At 31.8% G+C, this 21,818-nt stretch overlaps 1 protein-coding gene across 1 annotated transcript in view; it reads left to right on the plus strand.

The window, feature by feature from the left end:
• The first annotated feature begins 4,602 nt into the window (after window positions 1-4,602).
• Window positions 4,603-21,818, plus strand: part of LOC148628905 (glutamate receptor ionotropic, NMDA 3A-like) — a 52,633-nt gene continuing 35,417 nt past the window's right edge. Inside the window, exon 1 of the mRNA XM_088540497.1 lies at window positions 4,603-5,666. Coding sequence (XP_088396623.1) covers window positions 5,304-5,666 — 363 coding nt within the window. The 5' untranslated portion in view covers window positions 4,603-5,303. The remainder of the gene's footprint in view (window positions 5,667-21,818) is intronic.

Consider the following 21,818-nt stretch of genomic DNA (forward strand, 5'->3'; position numbering starts at 1 on the left):
ATCGAAAAGCTTGTAATTATACAGTGAGATTTAACCCAAAATATTTTGAAACTTTTGGTGCTAAATTATTTCTCCTTTAATAGAAAGATAAATCAATGTCATAAAAAGAAGAAAACCTTGATTAAAACAATATTGAACTATAAATAATAAAATGCAACAACATTATTGTAAACCCCCTAAACGGAGCAAAAACATTATATTGCTTTAGATATTTTATTAAAATGACCTAAATGAACTTTCATAAGTCTTTTTTAATCATAATTCGAATACATTGAAATGGAAATCAATGATGTGATTTGATATTTTTACAAGCCTTTAAAATAAATGACAGTATAGCTGTCTCCCAGATATTTTTCGTGTTTACCCCGGACACGTTTTATTCATTGCGTAAATTAGAATATTCCTTAAAAAACATAATATTTAAGTATTCAGTCCCGTTGATTGCATACCAGCGCCTCCGAAACGTATTAGAACGCCCACAAAGGCGTCGTTGTATTATGTGCCAAAACACAATAGAAACTAACGTTACCCAGGCTACAGATGAACGTATCAAAAACCTCAATGCTCTACAACTTTGCGTTGGATATATCAAACAGGTTACTTTACTACCTTTTCCCGCTTTTTTGCGTTTTGAAAAACAGCATTTTAAGCAATATAGGGAAAATTAACCACGACTTTAGGTTTTTAAAAGAATAGTTAGATATGTTCTTGAGATGATAATATAATTTTTTTTATGATTAAAAGACAAGAAAAAAATTACGGGACGGGTCGTTTGATATGGAAACCCACATGAATGTAGCTTTTTTTTTTTTTTTTACAAAATTATGCGTTTTTTTTTCTTAAATTCAAAGGCTGGAAGGTAGCTTTAAAAATGAATTAAGATTAGATTTAATTTGATTAAATAACGATTTTGATATAATTTTAAATGATTGTTTCTTTTTAAATGACATTTTTCATCAATGTTATTTGATTTTGAAATTCTCATTTTTTGTTGTTTGTGCAATTTAAAAAAAATTGTGACCACTTCCCATTTTTACGACCAAGCAATTCTACGAGACCTTTCAAAAGATATATAACATAGCCGTGTGTAAGTTAGGTGCATTGAAAACCTTGAAATACAGTGTTCGGTACTCGCCTACTAGTACATCCTATTGATAATTAGTATCCCACACTATAGTTTAACCTACCGATGCACCTGATTACAATCACAGCTTTTGTTTTTTAGTAGAATAAGGGTTGCTAATTTAATTTTAGTTTCTTTGTGATTGTTTTAGTTTAGTTACTAAGATGAAGACAGTAATACTTAAAAACCGTGTTGATATATAGAATTCATAGTAAAGAAATACAAGCATGTTTATCGAAGGAAGAAGTAAGCATAGACAAATTAAGTAGGTTGACCTAGAGTAAGGGCATAACTCTTAAAAATCATTGGAACGTTTGTATTCACCATTTTACATCAATCTCAAGTATGCATCAAAGTGACTTGGACTGATTCGACTGTGTTTCAAAGGAAAGCTTGAAAGGCCTGGTGAAAATAAATATGATACAAACATATCACTGATTTCAAGAGTTATGTCCCTTACCCTAGGTCTACCTCCTTGAGAATGCCTTTTTAATTTGTCCTTGCTTAATGCCTTAAGGTATACCTTAAGCATACCGACTAAGGGTAACAGCAGAATTACCGAACCACTGATGATAACAAATGAGCAGATTAAAGAAAGAAATTCAGCTTTGAAAAATTACATCGGTAGGGTAAGGGTCCTTTGACCTCAGTGCCACAAAACAAAGAAACTTCTTGATTTAGATAAGATTTTCTAGCGCCATTGCAATTAAGAATATTCTTTGACTTGTTGTCAAGTAAGTCTTTCAACAAACACAAAGGAAGTTATTTTTTTTTATCTCAGGTATAGTACAGAAGAGGAAAACCTTGACAACTAGAAAAATATGACTTCATATTGGTGATAGACACACCATATCGGGGAAGTAATTATAGTAAGAATAACCGTAGGACCTCTGGTAATAAAAAAAACCACACTATATTGGTGAGGTCATTGAGGGATGAATGCTGTAGATGATGGTGAGGCACATGCAATATTGATGGATCATGAAAAGATGACTAAAGTAGGACTTCAAGTCAGGATAGACTCGACACCTTATCGATGAGATCATGAAAAAATGGCGACCGTAGAACTTCAAGAGGTGAGAGACAGACCATGTGGATGAGGACATGATGGGACGACTCCGATATGTGTCTGGTAGTGAGAGACGCACCACATCAGTGAGATCATGATGGGATGACGATCATAGAACATCTGAAAAGATAACTTGAGAGCTCAATTAAAATGTCTGCGTAATATTGGCAAACCCTAGGGACGAGAAATACAAAAATCAAGATTGGGTGAAATAGTCACACAGATGAACGAAAAAAAATATCACTATGGATTGAAAAAAAAAATGTGTAACACTGTTTCCTTTTGCAAGATATCAGAAAGACAAATTAGAGACCTATATCAAAAGTTTTTTTTTATTTTTAAAGGAGGAATAAAAATAACCATTCTTTCATCATAGAAAATATATATCGCCGATTTAAGCATTAAATACAAAAAAAAATAATTATAATAATAATAAACAGCGAAAAAAAAAAACTGAAGTCACAATAAGCTTGATTTATGATATTAATTAAACGGAACTGATTAAATCTGATAGCCATTGCAAATGGTGATAACACGCGAACGTTTCGCAATCTAGTAAACCATCTATACAAGTACATTTTACGGGAGACGTCATTAGTTTTTAGGAGATTTCTTTTTATTTTTTCCTGTTTGTTGGAAGATATTGGCTGCCAGGCATACATAGTGTTCTGTACAAGTTGCACTTACTACTATTATGGTCACCATTCTGTAAGAAGCAACGAGGGACTTCTCAAATTTCTCCTATCAAAGTTTTTTGTCACTGTATCATTTTTGCGTCATTTTGTTGAAAATAAGTTTTTAAAATGATTCGTTTATTTTACAGAAAACCTCACTAGTGATTTTGGACTTTTAAATTTGGAACGGTTTCTTCTTTTATCGCGTCAACTTCTGTTCTTATCTGGCATTTACCCCGGTATTAGTATATTTGCTGCTTTACTCGCCTTGATCGTTGTCTATGATACCTACTTCCTCGAGTTCATTTTGATATAGCTTCTTGGGATTGGTTACTTTTACCTTCAATCGATGTCATTGGGTTTAAAGGTGTTGCTCGTATTTTATGTAGGCGTGAAGAATTATGATTAAATCTGGCACATTTACATGAGGAAGGGATGCTTACTGTTAAAACCAATACGTAGTTTTCACCTTTTTAATGTTTACGTTGTGTGAAGATATATTTTTGATAGAAAAAATAGATTATACACCATATCAATTAGAAATCCTGAAAAAAAACTTTTTTTTCTCTCACCAAAATACAAAAAATGATTATTAAAGGCTTGTTTTCTTTCAGCGAGAGAAAAAAAAACTGGGATAGTTAAAATTTGAGCATTGCGTTAAAAACCATTGGTGTCCTTCACTGCTTGTCATATTTATGCATACTCTAATTCAGTTCAATCATTCCCCGAAAACAGATTGAAAAGCAAATGCAATTTAAATGTACATTATTTAAAAAAAACCTAGATTTTTCTCCACAGTTATACAAAAAATACTGAACCAGACTTTGCTTTTCTTCCAACCTAGGTGTGCTGCTCTTTTGAGTGTTACATACAAAATTTTAAATATATCTTTACATACAAAATTCATAAAATTTCTAACATGTATATTTCGGTACAACCAATTCTTTAGCACCTGCCCACTGTCTCTTTTCTTTCGCTGCGACACTGAACACTAATCTAAAAACGTTTACGCGATGATTTAACGACTGAGAGGTTATCTAATTAAAATAAATTATATAAATACACACATTTTACACATACGATGACATGACTATACAAATTTAATCCAACTTCCATAGGGGGAGGTTAAACGGAACAGCCGCCGTTATTTTTGGCTACGCCTAGGGAAATTTTTCACAAGAATTACCGTATTTGTCATATTAGAAAAGAAATTTTTCCTTCCAGGGGTAGATTTGTACTTATTTTAACATGGGTTTGGCATTTATATTCTCATTTAACACCTCGAGTCGCTCGGTGTTAATTAATCGAATATAAATGCCGTACCTATGTTAAAATGAGTACAAATCTACCCCTCCACGAATTATTTCTTAAATAAAATGTACAAAATATCGAGATATGGAAATATTCTTTCACAGAGAGTTATTATTACACCATAGAATCTATGCTATATTTGAAAAGAAACTTTTAACGACAGAAGCAAAATTGAGATTTTTGATGAAATGAGATGTTTTAAAAGAACGAATCCATTTAATTTATCGATCCTACTGAAAATACTCAACAAGCTATCTTCCTCTGTACTGATCAACATCTGTATTTTACCGTTTATTACCTTCCATATGTTTCATTGTGATGCACTGTTTTGGGATAAATGATGTTTCTATATCGATTGTATCATTAAATATAAATGCTACGGTAATTTGTCGGGATACGAGTTCTTAATCGAAGATGAACATTCATATCCAACGCTGTGGTGGATAAATGATTTCAGGTTATACCAATTAGAAGTCAACAAACCGACATTTCATCTATTGAGAACTTAAGGCATCGCCAAAAATACTGATTGCACTTGAAAAAAGTTATCTTGTAATGGTACATTTTTTTCCTATAATTTATTTTTCTATCACCAGGAACCATCTCTTTTTCATATTCAGTGAATGAAAGGGAGCTATTTATCATGGATATACAAGCAGTTTGATTTCCTTCTATCTAAGTTAGCGCTATATGGGTTTATTGATAATAAAGAAAAAGGAAATAATTGATTCAATACAAGACGTATGGATGCGCACACCACACTTGTTCAAACCTTCCCTGCTTGGAAAGATATTGTTCTAGATGTTGTAACCAATTAACCAGAGTCAACACGATTTCATTTGTTTTAAATTTGGCAGATAAAACAATCCACCGGAATATATGGATAGATAGGAGCTAAAAAATCAATCGTGAGAAGCTGAGACGGTTAAAAAAAAAGTCTTTTCTAGGAGTATTATCGAGACACTTGGAACTTGGTAATCTATTAGTTTTTGATGAATCCACGACCCTGGTCTTATTTATCTTTCTTGAGAGCATTGTTATTTCATTCAAGGAATATGGATGGATATTAAATCAAGCATACCAATATGATTCAGTGGACAAAACATTCTTTTCAAAGGATTTAACAATGCTTAAAAGTCAGATTTTTCTTCTAATAATTTTCCTAAATGCATGTGGAAGTAACAAACCGAATGTTACAATTGCAGCTGTCTTTGACATACAATATTATGATCATTTTAGTAGGATACTATTCAACTACGTTGGTCAGAATGTTACCAACGATGTATCTTTGCATGGAATTGCTATTGACGCCCGGGATAACATAGATGGTACTTTAAGGGGTTTGTGCTCTTTATTTGAAAACAACAACATAATTGCTTTCATTGTCATAGGATCTAGTGAAACATTGCATTCTGTGAATTTAGTAACAACGCCTTTAAAAATACCCGTGCTAAGCTATAATACCGATAAAAACCTTGTTTTACCCAAGGTAAGTATAACTATTTTGATATATTTTTCACGATTGATCTATAAACCTTTGATAGATCAAACATTACTAGCAGTTTTATTGTACACAGTGACAGCTTGCTAAAACCCATTTTAAAAGTGTTCAATACACAAAGACCATTAATTAAAAAAAAATGTTTGAGGTATTGACCAATAGTTTGGTAACAGTTGTATTAGTATGCTATAGTACACCCCGGTTAGTGTACACCCAAGAAGTGTCGACTCTTTCGATTTCGTTGGTAATGACATATAGGGGAAAATAAGGCAAGCACGTGCATTTTGATTGAGTTTCCAACTTAACAACGCCTTTATAGTTGGAATATTGTTTTTTTAGTATGTATGCAACGTTTCATAGATCGGCTTATAGTTTTGCAAAGAACTTTCCGCTACAGGAGTCAAACACTCACGACTGCTTGGAAACGTCAATTTTCACTGTTTATTTGCTAAGTTTTAGTTTTTACAAAGGCATTTGGTCCCAAGAGAAAAAGTTTAAGAAATCAAAGAAAAATCCAATAATATGATGAACAAAGCATATAATTGATTATTGGTGTAATTTCTTTTTTGTGAGTACGTTGTTCTCCTTCTTGCAACAAGAAACAAGGACCGAATTAAAGTTTGACCGGAAGAATGGTTGGTGCGACATTCGAATGAGTTCTTGGACTTTTTTGTGTTATGGCGATGGTTGTTATCATTAAGGTGGAAACATTCACATATTTTCTTACTTTATTACTTTCTTACTTTTCATTTACCACTTAAGGAGGTAGACCTAGAGTAAGGGACACAACTCTTAAAAATCATTCAAACGTTTGTATTAAGTATTTTACATCAATCCTATGTAAACATCTAATTAACTTGGATTCATTCTATTCTGTTTCAAACAAAAGCTAGAGGCTTTGGTGAAATTGAATATAATACAAACATATCACTGATTTCATGAGTTATGTCCCTTACCATTGGTCTACCTCCTTAAGTATCAATGTTTTCTGCCTTTGAGCGAAGAAAAGTTTAAAACCATCGATCCAAACAGGACGATCACAAGATCATTCACATTAGACGTCGATAGCTAACTTTCTTACACAGCACACGTCTAGAATTGTGGATACACAGGGTTCCATGATTTGAAGGAACATCGTTTAGCTAGATTCTTAAATCTCAGTTTCCGCTATATAGATGACGGACTATCCTTAAATAGTTCTAGTTTCGGGGATTTTGTACATCGTACCTACCTCAAAGAACTTGAGATAAAGGATACTGCAGCCTCATATATTGAACTATACTTAAATATCTATGGTAAAGGAAAACTGTTGACTACAATATATGACAAATGATAACTTTTCATTCCGTATTTCCTTCCATCAAAGGCAACATGCCTTCAGCATCACGTATGGAGTTTTTATATCACAACTTATAAGTTTGTCAGTGCATTCCGTAACCACGCAGACTTTTTGTACCGCGCTAGACTTCTTAAGATTAGGCCTCCGGAACAGGGTTATGTTGCTACAAGATTGAAGTTTTAACTACAGAAGATTTACTCTTGTCTTCATGAAATCGTGGATCGTTCCGGTGTATCCATCTGCACCATAAAAACTGATTTGCTTAACGTGTCATAGTTTTCTTTTCCTCTTTCGTCTACACTTGAACATGACATTTTATGAGCAACTCGGTGGGTGTTTCTAGAAAAGCAGAGTAGTTGTGATGTTATTGCCATTCTTTAATATGTTCTGGGCTAGCTTTCAGTAGTTTCGATTATTTTTTTAGTGAATGTCTCATTTTGTCTTTTTGGTGCATGTTTAGATATTCCTTGGATAGAATTTGATTTATTATTGTGTGAAATTTATTGTGTGTCTGTTTTGTTGTTTCAATTCATTTTTTTTTACATTAAAGGAGCTTTATAAAACTAGTTCAACACTATCACAGACAGGCGCCTGTCCACAGTTCGGACAATTTATTCATTGATATGTTTTTATGTTGATATTTTACTTATTTGAAGAATCATTCTATTACCTCGATTTGTATAAATATTGTTGTCGGGGCCTATCAGAGCTTGCTTCAAGGTGTGTTTTCAGTTGTTGAAGATCTTTCGGTTTTCTCTGAAATTATTTCCTATTTTTGATTAATGTGTTTACGCTAGTGCATTTGTCGTGGTTCACGATATCTGTTCCTTTTTTTCCTATTTTCATCTAATCTAGCGATGGAAAAGACAGAAAATACTTTACTATCATCAAGACAAATAAATAAATAAATAGTTTAAAAAAGACTAGGAAAAAAAACACTTCATCGTTAAAATCTATGTTCATTATGCATATTGCAATGACATTCTTGAATCGTCATTAATTCCTGTAGTTGACGATAGTGATTTCCTACCGCATGACCTGAAACTCGTTAGGCTAATGCATAGAGACGACGCTACACAAAGTGCATCATTTAGCAAATCCGTTCTACAAATATAATCTATTTATATCAAATAAATGATTTGTTTCTATATAGTACATATAAATGCAAATTTTATACATTAAGGCAGAATCTTGCATAAACCCGATTAACTATAATATTTGAACAATTAGATAAGGGAAATCAAAATCCAGAGAAAAGTCACTCAATAAAATAGAAAAAAAAATCATAAAAACAAATACAAATATACTGCAATTTCGAATTCATCCTATGAACGTCAAACGATGTACTTCCCGATGTAATCACTATCCCTTGGCGATTCAAATAAAAAAAAGATTTCTTTGTTGGATAAATATACACACGGGTTTGCCTTTATACCATAATTTCGCTATAGAGATGACGTATTATCTTTAAACAATCCTAATTTCGGGGATTTGATACATCGCATCTACCCCAAAGAACTTGAGATAAAGGATACTACAGACACGTGAGGTCAGCCTCATATCTTGACCTACACTTAGAAATCGATGGTAAAGGAACACTGTTGATCACACTTTACGACAAACATGATGACTTTTCATTCAAAATTGTCAACTTTCCTTTCATCTGTGGCAACATCGCTTCAGCACATGCGTATGGAGTGTTCATATCACAAATCATATGTTATGCCAGAGCTTGCCGAAACTACGCAGACTTTTTGTACCGCGCTAACAAATTGGCTTCTGGAACAGGGTTATTTTGCTACAAGATTGAAGTCATCACTACAGAAGTTTTACGGTCGTCATCATGAACTCGTAGATCGTTATGGTGTATCCATCTGCGCCACGAAAACTGATACATTCATCGGGTCATGGTTTTCCTTTCCTCGTTTGTCTTCCCCGGACTTGATTTTTTATGAGAAATTCGGCGGGTATTTCTAGAAAAACAAAGGACGCTTACCCTACAGGTGCACCTGGTCCATGCTCGCAGTTTTAAGTGGAGTCCGAGTTGCTCATTTGCTTTTGTTACTTTGTATGTATGATTTTAGTTACTTTATTTTCTTTGTTGTGTATGTCTGTTTTCCATGTCTGGTCTTTGTTCCTGGATTACATTCTTTTGATTACCGGTATAACCGTGGTTCCCTTGATTACTCTTACAAAGACTATAAATTCAAAACCGAATGACAAACCCAAATTTGACTAAAAACTAAAAGTACTAACAACAAGAATAGTCCACCTTTCTGTATAAACAGTCTCTGAAGATGTGCATTGAATAAACATTCCTAATAAATATTTCATTTACTAAATGGATAACTAATTGGAAAGAGTAAATAATCAAAATATGAACGCACAAATTAAACTCGTTCGCGGAACTGGTGAATTAAATCTTAAAAGCGTTCTTCGCACGAGATATAATATCTTGATTCACGATTACCACTGGATTATGTAAATATTTATATAGATTTTATCCATAATCTTTCGCGCTACTTTCAGCATTGATTTTTAGATCTGTTATCGGCGGATAGATTTTGTGTTGTGACATTTTAGGAGGAAGAAAGACCGAATTCACTTATCATTACAATAAATGTTAATAACTCATCTAATTCTAATTCACGATTTAAAGTTAAACTTGAAACACAAGTAACACACTTTTAGCGTTCATTGATCTTACACAAATCAAGTGAAAAAGTTGTCATTTGCAGGCAATACATCAACACATTCTTTATTTCCTACCATTTGTATTTTGACGATACCTTAAAAAATAAAAAAAAATATCCGTAGCGTAGTCCATGCCGCCACTGAATATATCTAATGTGACGTATTGTTTTCACAATATTTAATTTCTTCAACCGGTGCACCTGGTCCATGCTCCCTGTTTTAAGTGGAGTCCGAGTTGCTCATTTGCTTTTGTTACTTTGTATGTATGATTTTAGTTACTTTATGTTCTTTGTTGTGTATTTCTGTTTTCCATGTCTGGTCTTTGTCCCTGGATTACATTGTTTTGATTACCGCTATAACCTTGGTTCCCTTGATTACTCTTTCTACCAATGATAGTGCTTAACCGAGAAATTGTATACCAAAGGTAAGGTTAAAAGTTGTCCAACGAAGCTATGTCGAGTTAGAAAGTATATCGAAATCCTGTCTGATGATGAAAGTGATTTTAACCGTAAGCATTTGCTGGTGGTATTTGAATATTTGATTTAAAGTTATGCAAAAATCAATTTTGCGATTAGTTTGCCAAATTAAACTGCTACTCATGTCATTATTTATTTGTACTTACACGCCATATAAATAGGTATTTTTTTTTATTAATGTAATCTCTCTTTAATCACATGTTTTGTATTGCCCAACAAAGATTGGGTTACATGCCGTCTAACATTGGTTCGTCTGCAACGATCTGCTATGGGTTTTGGAGATTTATCTGTGTTGCAGTCTCATTGGGTATCTTATTCTTGTTACTCCTTATATACAATAGGCAAAATTGGAATAGCCTTGTTTCAAAAATTTAAAAAAAAAGCATACACAATTTATTCAGAAGTTCTAAAAGGAAGTCGCCTTCATATCCCACACATTGTTAGACTTCATTCACAGACCACTTACGACATGAAACAATTGAATAAAATGGTATCCTATCAAAGACAGTTTGAGTGTTCCAGACCTTACTGTATGGTAATTGTCTCTGTTTCAGTGGCTAAGAGTGGTAGTGGTTTCTTGTTCGACTCAAAACTGAAGAAGTTTTTGTGCTCGATCCTAAAGTATTTACAAATTGTTTGATTTGGGAAAATACCTTTATTAACTTATCATTAAAACCTATGTAGAGAGAAGAGGTTTGCAAGTCGTTTAGCTCGTTGTATCACGGTTCATTCGCTTTGACATCTTATGCTAAGGGTTCAATATCAATACTTTATGCATTAAACATCCCCGAAGAGAGAATTGTTAGTGAAAAAAATAGTTGTATCATAATGAAATTTAAGTATTTAGCTTATTGAATTCTTTTGAATAGGATCTTTAAAAAAAATGGTTTGTTTCAAGAAGTGTTAAAAGAGATCGGTTATAACAGGAAACATTTTATATAAAGGGATCGACGAAGTGTAAATTGTTTGTTTTCATTGGAATACCGATTTTTTATTGGAACACAACGGTTTGCTCCCACTATGGAATATGCAGCCCTATGTATAGATTAACTGTATGTTTGTTAGTAGGAGAAAAGCACTGTGAATTTGATAAATGTTTGTTAAAAAAATAATGTAGTCTAGAAACAACTAGTAAACATTTTTATTCCTGTACTTATTTGAAACCCTTTGAAACACGCACTATTGGCTATAATAATGCATCGTGCAATTCAAAGTAAAGCAGAAATATCGAATGTTTGGTGTTTTATGGTACTCGTTGATCTATGTATAGTGTTAAATGCATTTTCGTAACAATGAGAAAATATGAATTGAAAAACACACATTTCCATTAAATATTAAGATAATAGTTTAATTTCATTCTGTTAATTCCAAATAGTGATTGTTTTAACTGCTAATACATCATTCCAGTACCAGAAGCACCATGGCGCCCCTACAAATAATTACGTTCTCTTTGGATTTTACGTCCTTATTAAATTAATACCAATTATTTACTGACACAGAGTTGATATTAAATTGTGAAAATTAAAAATAGAACATAACAATATCCGGTTAAAACATAATAAGCTATGACTCTTCAATTGGGATTTAATTTAAATTTGTTATGTTTCAGGAACTTTGTCATTTGTGAAATACAATTAGTATGTTTTTTTGTAAACAGCGTTTCTTTAATACAACACAGTTTCTCACAGGGTTAAAAGTATGACGTTCAAAGTATTAAAGATGGAAAGCTTTCCAGTTTATTTGTGGGCTTATATTGAAATTAAGTCTCAGTAATGTTGACCTTCCGCGATCTAGAACGGGAGGTATTGATTAACTTCACTATCTGCTTCAATTTACTTCAATTGCACTTCATTAAGCGATTTTTACTTCAATCATGACAAATTGTGATACCATTTTATCCTGAATATACAAAAAAAAAAAGAGAGATAGGATAAAACTAAAATTATGGACATTCATTGTGTGTGTCATTTTTCAAAGCTTGTTCTGATAACTCAAGAGTTAAACCAATGACATTAATCTCCATGGTAATTAAAGCCACTTTTTAGCCAACACTTTTAAAATAGTCCACAAAGTGGTTTACATGATAAACCTTTTCACGACGAATAGTTTTTGCTTTTAAGAGCCTTGCAATAGTCTAGAATTTAAAAGTTTGAGAAGAAATTGTACGCTTTTGTAATATGTGTTATGTCTACTTATCTTGTTTCTTTTTAGAACGCACTTTCATATTGTCTACAACCTGTAAACCTTAAAAAAGTTTTTAAAATTATATTGCATCCTATTTTTAGCTTCAAATGAACGAATTTTGAAGACACGTGTAGTACTGTAAATGAATTATTTTCGCGATGTACTTATTTTCGCTACTTTCTATAATAAACGTGAAAAGGCAGTATCCACAAAACTGATATTTTTAACACTATTAAGCGCTTACTGTTTTAAAACAGCGGAAATTTATACCACAAATATGCTTACTTGACAGAATCCGCGAAATTTGCCACCGTGAAAACTGATAAGTTTACAGTATTTGAATCAGTAGAACAAAGTTTGATAGAAAGTACTTGACAAAAAACAAAACAAAAAAAAACAAAAACAGAATTATCACACAATACGCTTAAAAGGGAAATCACTAGATACCCAAATAAGAACATTACAGAACATTACATAAAAATCGAAGTCATTTTTGTGGTAAGCGAAGTGAGAAAAATAAGGACAACTTAGTCTGGAATAACAAAAATGAATCTGTATTTATATTGGAGATAAAACTGTATCGGAAGACAAATCCATGTTTACTTTTCAATTGAAGAGTTTATTGTACAAGTAACTTATTTCTGACCCGAAAGTCCATCCTGGGTTAAAATACAAACTCACACATGTATAACATATGAGACATATGAAAACTTAATTTTCAAAAGCAATCGTGTTTCTTTTACAATTAAATATACAATATAGGTACATTGTCGAAAATTATTGAAGATATGTGATGAGGCGACGGAACGGGTAGGAAATGCGAGGCTCCGCCGAGCTATTTCCCCCGCTCCAAGCCGAATACAAGAATACAATTTACCTGTATTGTTTTTATCCTGTTATATTAATAGTTTTGTGCGTGTGTACATTTTTAAAATAAAATTTTAAAATGCATATCCCCTGAGGAGTCCCGATTGTTAAACCGGAAGAAAAAAAATAATACTCATGGCGCATAACTCAGTAAACATTGAAATTTAATCCGCACCATATAATCCGTCAAAGCCGTTTGAAGAAAATCAGCAATGTATCAAAATTTATATAATTCCAAGAGACAAATAAGTAAAATGCACAATAAATACAAATATTTTAAATGTTGTAAAGTCGATTTTAAGAACGTTCAGGTTTTGAATTTCGCGAGGAAGGTGGAAGCTGACTTGTTTCTGTTTGGTATATGGCAGTAGATTTCAGGGGTGAAATTTGTGCACTAGTTTCTTTAGGATTTGAAATATTTGTTTGAGATTTTTGAAGAAGAGGAGGCAGTTGTATGGGCAGATCTATAGTGTAGCGTTCCTCTGATTCATTATCTTGAGGTTTAGGCAGTAATAAATCCAAGAGCATACAGTTCCCTGGTCATTTGTCTCATCAAGAGTTTTATCATATTGTAATGCTTCAATTTCTTTAAGTAGGGACCAGTTTATGTTAAATTGTGACGGACACTCTGGCTCCGAGTCCGACATGACTGAAATGACAGGGGAAGTCGTCTGCAAACTGGTAATGAATCAAATCTGAACGAGATTTGGGATTTGCTATATATATGACAGTGAAAAAAATACAAACAAAATCATTATTTGGTTTACATAAAATCTTTTATTTCATTCAGCTAAAAAAAGTGAAAACGAAACAAAACAGCGAAAAAAAGATTAACCGGATACGCAATCGCAATTTGTTTATATCGTGTCTATGGTGGCGGCCATGATTAATTTTTGCATACCAGAAAAAAGTAGTTCCGCCGATCACGTGGGTGGGAGGAGCCAGAACGTCGATAACCTGCTATTGTACGGATACAGCAAAAAATAACCGTATACCTTTATTCGTTTAACAAATAACCTCATTGCAGTATAAAAGCAAATATACTGAAAATATAGCTTTTATATAAATGTTTGCGACACAGATGCATCATACCAACCAACCAATTTTCAAGTTTTTGATGCATATATGGTTAATGATTTCGTCTTGAGGAGTTGAGATTGAAAATGACAGATCGCTGTTATGGACCCTATTAAAAAAATGAAATAAAAATTGAAAATTAAGACTGGTTCATTATTTTGTCATTTAAAGGTTCAATTTTACTTCAAAGCCTTAAACCAAATATATAGCTGATACACTTACGAGTTTTTAAGTGTAAATATGAATGTGATTTAAAACAAAAAATATTTATGATTTAAAAAAAAAATCTATCAAGTGAAAAGTATTCAAATCAAAACTTCTTTAAAAAACTCGCAATTGTTAAAACATTATACAAAAATAATTCTCTCATATTACTGTAATGGCTTTTGTAAAGTTTTGGACTTAATAGATAAATCAAACCTGCATTAGCGACCACCTGCATTCAGTAATAATCTGTCTGAATGCACTCTAAAATTTAATAAAATTGTTTTACATTCAAAATTAACCTGTGTTGAAAAACCACTTATCTTGCCATGATTGTGTTCTTCCTCTACAAGACAGGTTTGCCTGTAGATGTTGCTAGATTTTTCAATCGTCAACAACTACGTCGTCTTTTTACTGTTATTCTTGTCTGGATTTTAAAAATATATGTAACTCTAAAATCAATTATTATGCAAGAACTAAAAACTGACAACTTTGAATTAAACGAATATTTAAGCATAAGATGCATTTGTAATTAAACGAAAATTTAGGACAATTTCATGTACTTCAGTATATTAATAACTATTTACTAAACTCATGCGAAAACAAATGATGTGTGCAGTATTATGAATGGTTTCATGTACAATTATTATACAGTATTATCTGAATAACTCGAAAACCAGTCTAAACCTGTTTGAAGGTCTTCCATGTCTCTTCAAAGTGTTTGGAACCTAGGTAAACAGTCAACTGACGAAATGTAACAAATATAACAGCCCAAATAGGGTTAGGTATAGGCGGGTTTAATTGTATTTTTTCAGTATAAATATAAATGCTACAACAAAACTCTTGTAGACGTTTTCTTACGGAAGCAAAATGTATACATTTGTTTTTTTTTTGTTTTTGTTTTTGTTTTGTTTTTTTGTTGTTGTTTTTGTTTGTTTGTTATACATTGAAAATTGTCTAAACCGAACTTCTATTGAACAGTAGACAAGTGGTCGGTTTGTTAAGGTTCTTAAAGTGTCTGTTACAGACCTGTGTTATACAGATTTCACTTTATTTCATTTCATACATTGTTGTGTTAGTGTATGATGCTGTTTGCTTCTTTTTACTGCTGCATCATGGATGACGTCTTTCATCAAATATAACTCAATCAAGACTACAATTATTCTCGAATATGGAGGTAATTAAATCAACCACAAATAGACACTCCACATCTGCAACTTGCAACATATCAGTAGAATTTATAACGAATATATTGAGTACAGATATAGTTAGTTTTCCTTTTGCTATTTTCAGTAAATATTGATTATATATTTAAAATGCTATAAGTAATTAGGAAGCGAGCGATAAAATCGTTTACTATAAGACATGAAAACTAAACAACCGTCCTCGACTCACAACAAAATGGTACTTGAAATATTTGCTAGTATCATTTTGATGTAGCTTTTATTATCAATTTTAATTACAAACGCAGTTTTCAATCTAATCTGAAAAAAATACAGTGTGTCATATCAATTATTAAACACCCCTGCTTTTTTTCAATTTGACCTTACATAATGCACTTAATGCCCGAATTACAGATATAACATTCTAACGTATTTTTGAATGTACAGTCATAAGACTTGACAAATAAACCACTTTCTGTAGATGTCGTTCATAAGTTGCATATAGGTCTGAAAAATTCCCAACGATGTTAGAACTGTCCAATTTGCGATGCAAATATTTGGTCGTTCCCTCCGCGGGACTCGAACTCGTACCGCTGTGATATCTATGGCAACACTGCCTACACAAAGTCCAGCGCCCTAGACCAGCTAGGCTATATAAAATATAGCTTTCTCTAGAATCGTCACATTCTGAGACGTTTGTATAATATTGATTTGTTGTGACATGCATCATTAATTTGATCCTCTATCCTAAATAATAACACCTAAATGAACTGTCCCGTACTACCATACATCGTGTACTAAATTACAGCCCTAGATTAATCCTTCATTAATCCTACAGGGAGGAATGACCCGGCCAGCGAAAGCTGTATTTTTATATAGTCTACCTGGCCGAGTGGTCTAGGGTGCTGGACTTTGTGCAGGCGGTGTTGCCATAGATGTCACAGCGGTACGAGTTCGAGTCCCGCGGAGGGAACGACCAAAAATTTGCATCGCAAATAAGACAGTTCTAACATCGTTGGGAATTTTTCAGACCTTTCTATATGTTTATATATCTTCCCTGTATAAAATTTGATCCGATGGAGCAGTGTAGCGAATAGAGTCGTCACATTCTGAGATGTTTGTTATACATATATACATATATATATATATATATATATATATACATTTCGTACGAAATGTACGTTTCGTGTGTAAAATCAAAAATAGACCAGTTTCCAACTCAATAACAACATTGAACATTAACAGTTTCCTTCTGTCTTTCATTCTTTTCGATACTATTGGCAACCTCCTTTGCAGATGAGTTACTATTTCAAAAGTGTTACACCCGTACCATACGCAGTACTAAACCGTGCCTTTTTTATGTAGATTGTGTACTGTGCACTGAAAAGAGCTTTGGGAATTGCTAGTCATCAGCAATAATACGTTGTGTAATTTTTCAAATCCTGAATGGCTTTATAAATTTGGGGATTGATTTGTGAATTATAATCTAGATTATAGATCAGAGGTGGAAATTGCACTATTGGTATAGTAAACATTAGTTAAACTCTTTCTTTTCAGTACAGTGGACATTATCAGTAATTAAGTAATGGGTTCAACTGAGGAAAACAAAATTAAATAAAAGGTAGAGTTGAGTTACTATAAATAATAATTCAAAATTTCTTTGAAGAAAGAAAATATCTGCATTTATATTCAAACAATGAAATCTACAATTAAATACGTTTCGCACGTGCGCTCTACCTAAAAATTGAAAAGTACTTTTGTTTTTGCATAAAAGCATTTTCTTGATCCTCTATCCTGGCTCAAACAGAAACATACAAGGAAAATTCCGGCTTTAACTCAAATTTAAACCATATTTTCAAATATAAAATATTCAAACTCTACAAAATGATTTCATACAATGTGTTACTCGATTTTAAAAGATCACACATTATTTTGCATAAATTTTCAATATGCTTCAATCTTAATTGTTCAACATTCGTATAATTTCAATAAATATTGTAAAAAAATGGGTGTAATTAAAGTTTTTTTTTAAATGGAATTAGGATCACAGTCAATAAACACAAATCAACGGCTGGTATTTAGAACACTGTGACATCTGTTAAAATATAATCTTTATTGGAATAAATGCTTAAATCAGATTATTATCTTCACGAAGTAAAAATATTGATCCGAATTTTTAGCATAAGAAGAGAAAGTCTATGGACCGATAAGGGCCGCTCATTATAGCAGTTCGTATCAAAGTTCTTCTTCTATCACATGGTGAGTTGAATTCAGAAAATTGATTAGCTATCTGAAAACTTCTGTAACAAATGACCTTGATATATTTTAGGTCTCTGAATTAGGAAAAAAAATATATTAATTCTCTTTTTCTCTTATTGCAGTTCATTTAATATGCACAAATTGCTTCTGAACTCTATACTTATTTTACTGTTGCATAAATCAGCTCTGAACTAACGGCGACTTATTGGAACAAAAATAGGATCCATCATTATACAGTTATTTGCTATTAAAGTACATCATTCTTTGTAATACTATTATAAAGGGTAATTTTATCTACTTTGTTTCGATTCTATAGCTACCGTAAACAATATAAGTTTACTTTGTACTTTCCAACACTATTTAAAACAGTCATTATTATTGTTTTACCTTATTCGTTTCATCATTATGCAGTTCTTTGCTTTTCAAGTACCTTATCAATTTTAATACTATTAGAAAAAATATATTTAACTATTTTGTTTCGATTCTATTGCTACACAGAACAATATAAGTTTACCTTATTCTTCCCAACACTATTTAAAACTGTCATTATGTTTGCTCTACCTAATTCGTATCCACACCTTTTGAGCAGTGGACATTATTGTTTGTATTTCAAGGTCAAGTTGAAATTCATTTTTTTTTCATTATAACTTAAACCGTTTTTTTTTAACCAATATTTAGTTAATATATATAATCTTATAACCTCTTTGTCTGATATGTATTTATTAACATTTTAAGTTAAAAAATTAAAATAAGATATCAGAATGCAAAATTCTGAAAAAAGTTTTTTTAGAGATAATCCTTCATATACTAGTCTTCATTATTTGGGATGCCTAAAGCATTCGATTAACAATATGAAGATTCTTTTATAGATTCAAAATCTGACCTCAAGAGAGGTAGCATCAACATATAGTGCTGTATTTTATTTTCAAGGAGAGAAAAATGTTTTGGGATGTATATAAAATGGTAGGGGGGAACAAAACATATAAGTTTAAATTAACTATTTTTTATTCACTTACCAGATGTTTATGCTGTCTAAAACATTTCCTTTTTTTTCTTAAATATCCAATGATCGGTTTGATGTTGGCCTATATATTAGTTATCGGATATAAACCAAGTATTGTAGTAGATTACGTTTTATCTAATTTTGAAGTGAAAAAGAAAATATTTGAAAAAAAAAACACATTTTAATCTGAAAACAAGGGAATTCACTGGAATAAAATCAAAATATCGTTTCCGATAATGCTTTATTTTACTAATAAGGATTATGACTTGCACATCACCAATTCATCTACATCGCATAATTATAAAAGAAAGGTTTTTTTTTCTCCATCAACCACATAAATCTGGCTGCTAATAAATCATTGACACTATAGACTGTGATACATACCGTCTGAATGCCTATACATACTATAGAGACGTAATGAAATAAGACCAATCATAACTCACTAGACTGATAAAGTCTGACCACTAGTAATATTGAATATGACGCTTGGATAGAGTTTCTTGAGCCATGTCTACCATTATAACGTTTCTTTTGATCACATTCGATACGAAATATTGTGGAAATGGTCACAAGCACGCAACTTAAGTTTTATTTACAACATTCAGATTCTTTCTTATAAATACGGGTTTCTTATGTTATCGCTTGATGTTACATATTATACTCTTTCTCTGTCGAAACTCAATTACACATTAACGTCTAGTGTTTGGTTCACAATACCTATGGGAAATGGATGTTATTCAAATTAATAAACCGTCTCTGCTTACTGCTGCAAGACCCAAACAATGTAACTTCAAATATTACACGGCCGAAATAATTTCTGAGCAATTTCCGACATGAAGGGATGTTTTTTTTTCTTCATATTTTTACAATTCTATAAACTAAATATAATTGCTTTACTATTTGTTGGGTAAATCTTGTAAAGGTTTTAAATTTGTATTTTAACAACAACTGAACTTTTTAATTTGATATAGTGCTTGGTATGCATAGAATACACATCGTTAGACTAAGCTACTATTAATGTTCCCTGAAATATTTAACTAAGCTCTCAGGTTGATAACACCTTAATATTCAAGTATACATATACTGAACACATACAATGCTTGTGCCAATGAATGGTGAGCTAACATTTTCATTCAGATTATGCCTAATAACTAACAATACTCATTTTATTTTTGATTTTTAAACTTATTCTGTTATAAAAGTCTAATTTTTGTAAAGACACTTACTATTGGACCTTGAAACGAACCCTCCTATAAATCCTTGATACAAAATTTAATGTTTGTTTGAATAGTTTTACTTCTAAACTTAATGACAAAACTGATGTTTTGTATTTCAGTTAAGAAATTTATTGAGTTCATATTTTGTTAATATGCTGTGATGTATATGTTTCATATTTGTTCATGGTATTCCTATGTCTATTTGCATTTTACAAGTAACACGAAATAAACTTTTTAAAAATAAATATGTAATGTATAAACAAGTTTGATTTTCAAAATTCATCATTGGTAAACACTTTGGGAATTTATTGTTCCTGCAGTTTGTGCTCAGTCATAGTGTAATGAACAATGCCATATTGAAATATAGTAATCCAATCAATGAATGCAACTTTGCTATTTTTGGCACTAACTTGACTCATAATTAATGGAAACAAACTCTCTTTCTATTTGGTGTTGGCGTCTATTGGCTTCAATAGTGTGCTTTTTGTAAAACGTTGTGTACTGTGACTTGAAAATCGCATTTACTTTGGATCGATTTATCTAAAGCTTACTATGGTAAAAGATATCAACGTCACCAGCTTTCTTGACCGAGATTACTGATAAGAGATGAATTAATTCATATTTAAGGGTTAATGATCCAATAATGCTTTAATTCCGTATTCTGAGACCTTGACGTTGATACGTCAATGACCATCCTAAAATTCGTAGAACAGTTGTTGTGAATATTTATCCCTTTGAGACTGTCGGTTGTAGTCGAAGGAGATCTTAAATTACCATCATTTTTGCATTTCCATCCAAAAATGTAAAGAAATTTGAAGATGAAATCAATTCATTATACTCACTTTTCATTAAAAGAAATCAGAAATGAATTGATTTATATTCAACCAACAATTTTGCAATTAAATATGATATTTGTTGAGTGGAATTGATCATTTCCATCATTAAAATATAGAATAACTTTGATTAATGCCAGTTTAATTAGCATTTTTTTTTATTCTTTTGTGTTGTATGTTTTTTTTTTTTATTTGACGTGTTCATCGTCGATAAATAATTTAAGAATTTTTCATTCATTTATTTTATTTTTCTTCACTTTACCTTTACGTTTTTGATTGAAATGACCGTTTCTAATATGTTATCATCTTGGTGATACTTTCAATTCATAAAAAAAAAATGATGTACGAGAAGATAAAGAAGAGCAATCTATTCATTCGGTTATTCGATGCTGTTTCGACCTGTCAACGTAATGGTTTTCTCAAATACAAGCAGACTGACAAACTCATGACATGGTCAGCAAAATCTCTTGGAAAACAGTCACATATCCATTATGTTAGTTGCCTTAAATATAAAGTATCCAACATACCCATTCCAAAACCTTTTATAGTTATAAATAAAATGGGTAATAGTCAGGGGGATTATTTTTATTTTTATAATTTTATTTCTATATGAATTAGTTTGCTGTTACTTATACTAAAACTAAACCAGACATTTCGGCAAGCCAAAGTAACTCCAAGAGATATTGCAGTCACCTTTTAAAAAGCCATCTTCATGTATGATTCATATAGCGCATGAATATTGCATGTAGTTCTCACCAGTGTTTTTAAGTTTCGCATGTCATAAGATATGAACAACTTTTTTCTATATTCAATTATTCAATTAT

Source organism: Perna viridis, chromosome 1, assembly GCF_037379345.1.
Source record: "Perna viridis isolate PV_CMFRI_1.1 ecotype Kerala chromosome 1, ASM3737934v1, whole genome shotgun sequence".
Taxonomy (NCBI): domain Eukaryota; kingdom Metazoa; phylum Mollusca; class Bivalvia; order Mytilida; family Mytilidae; genus Perna; species Perna viridis.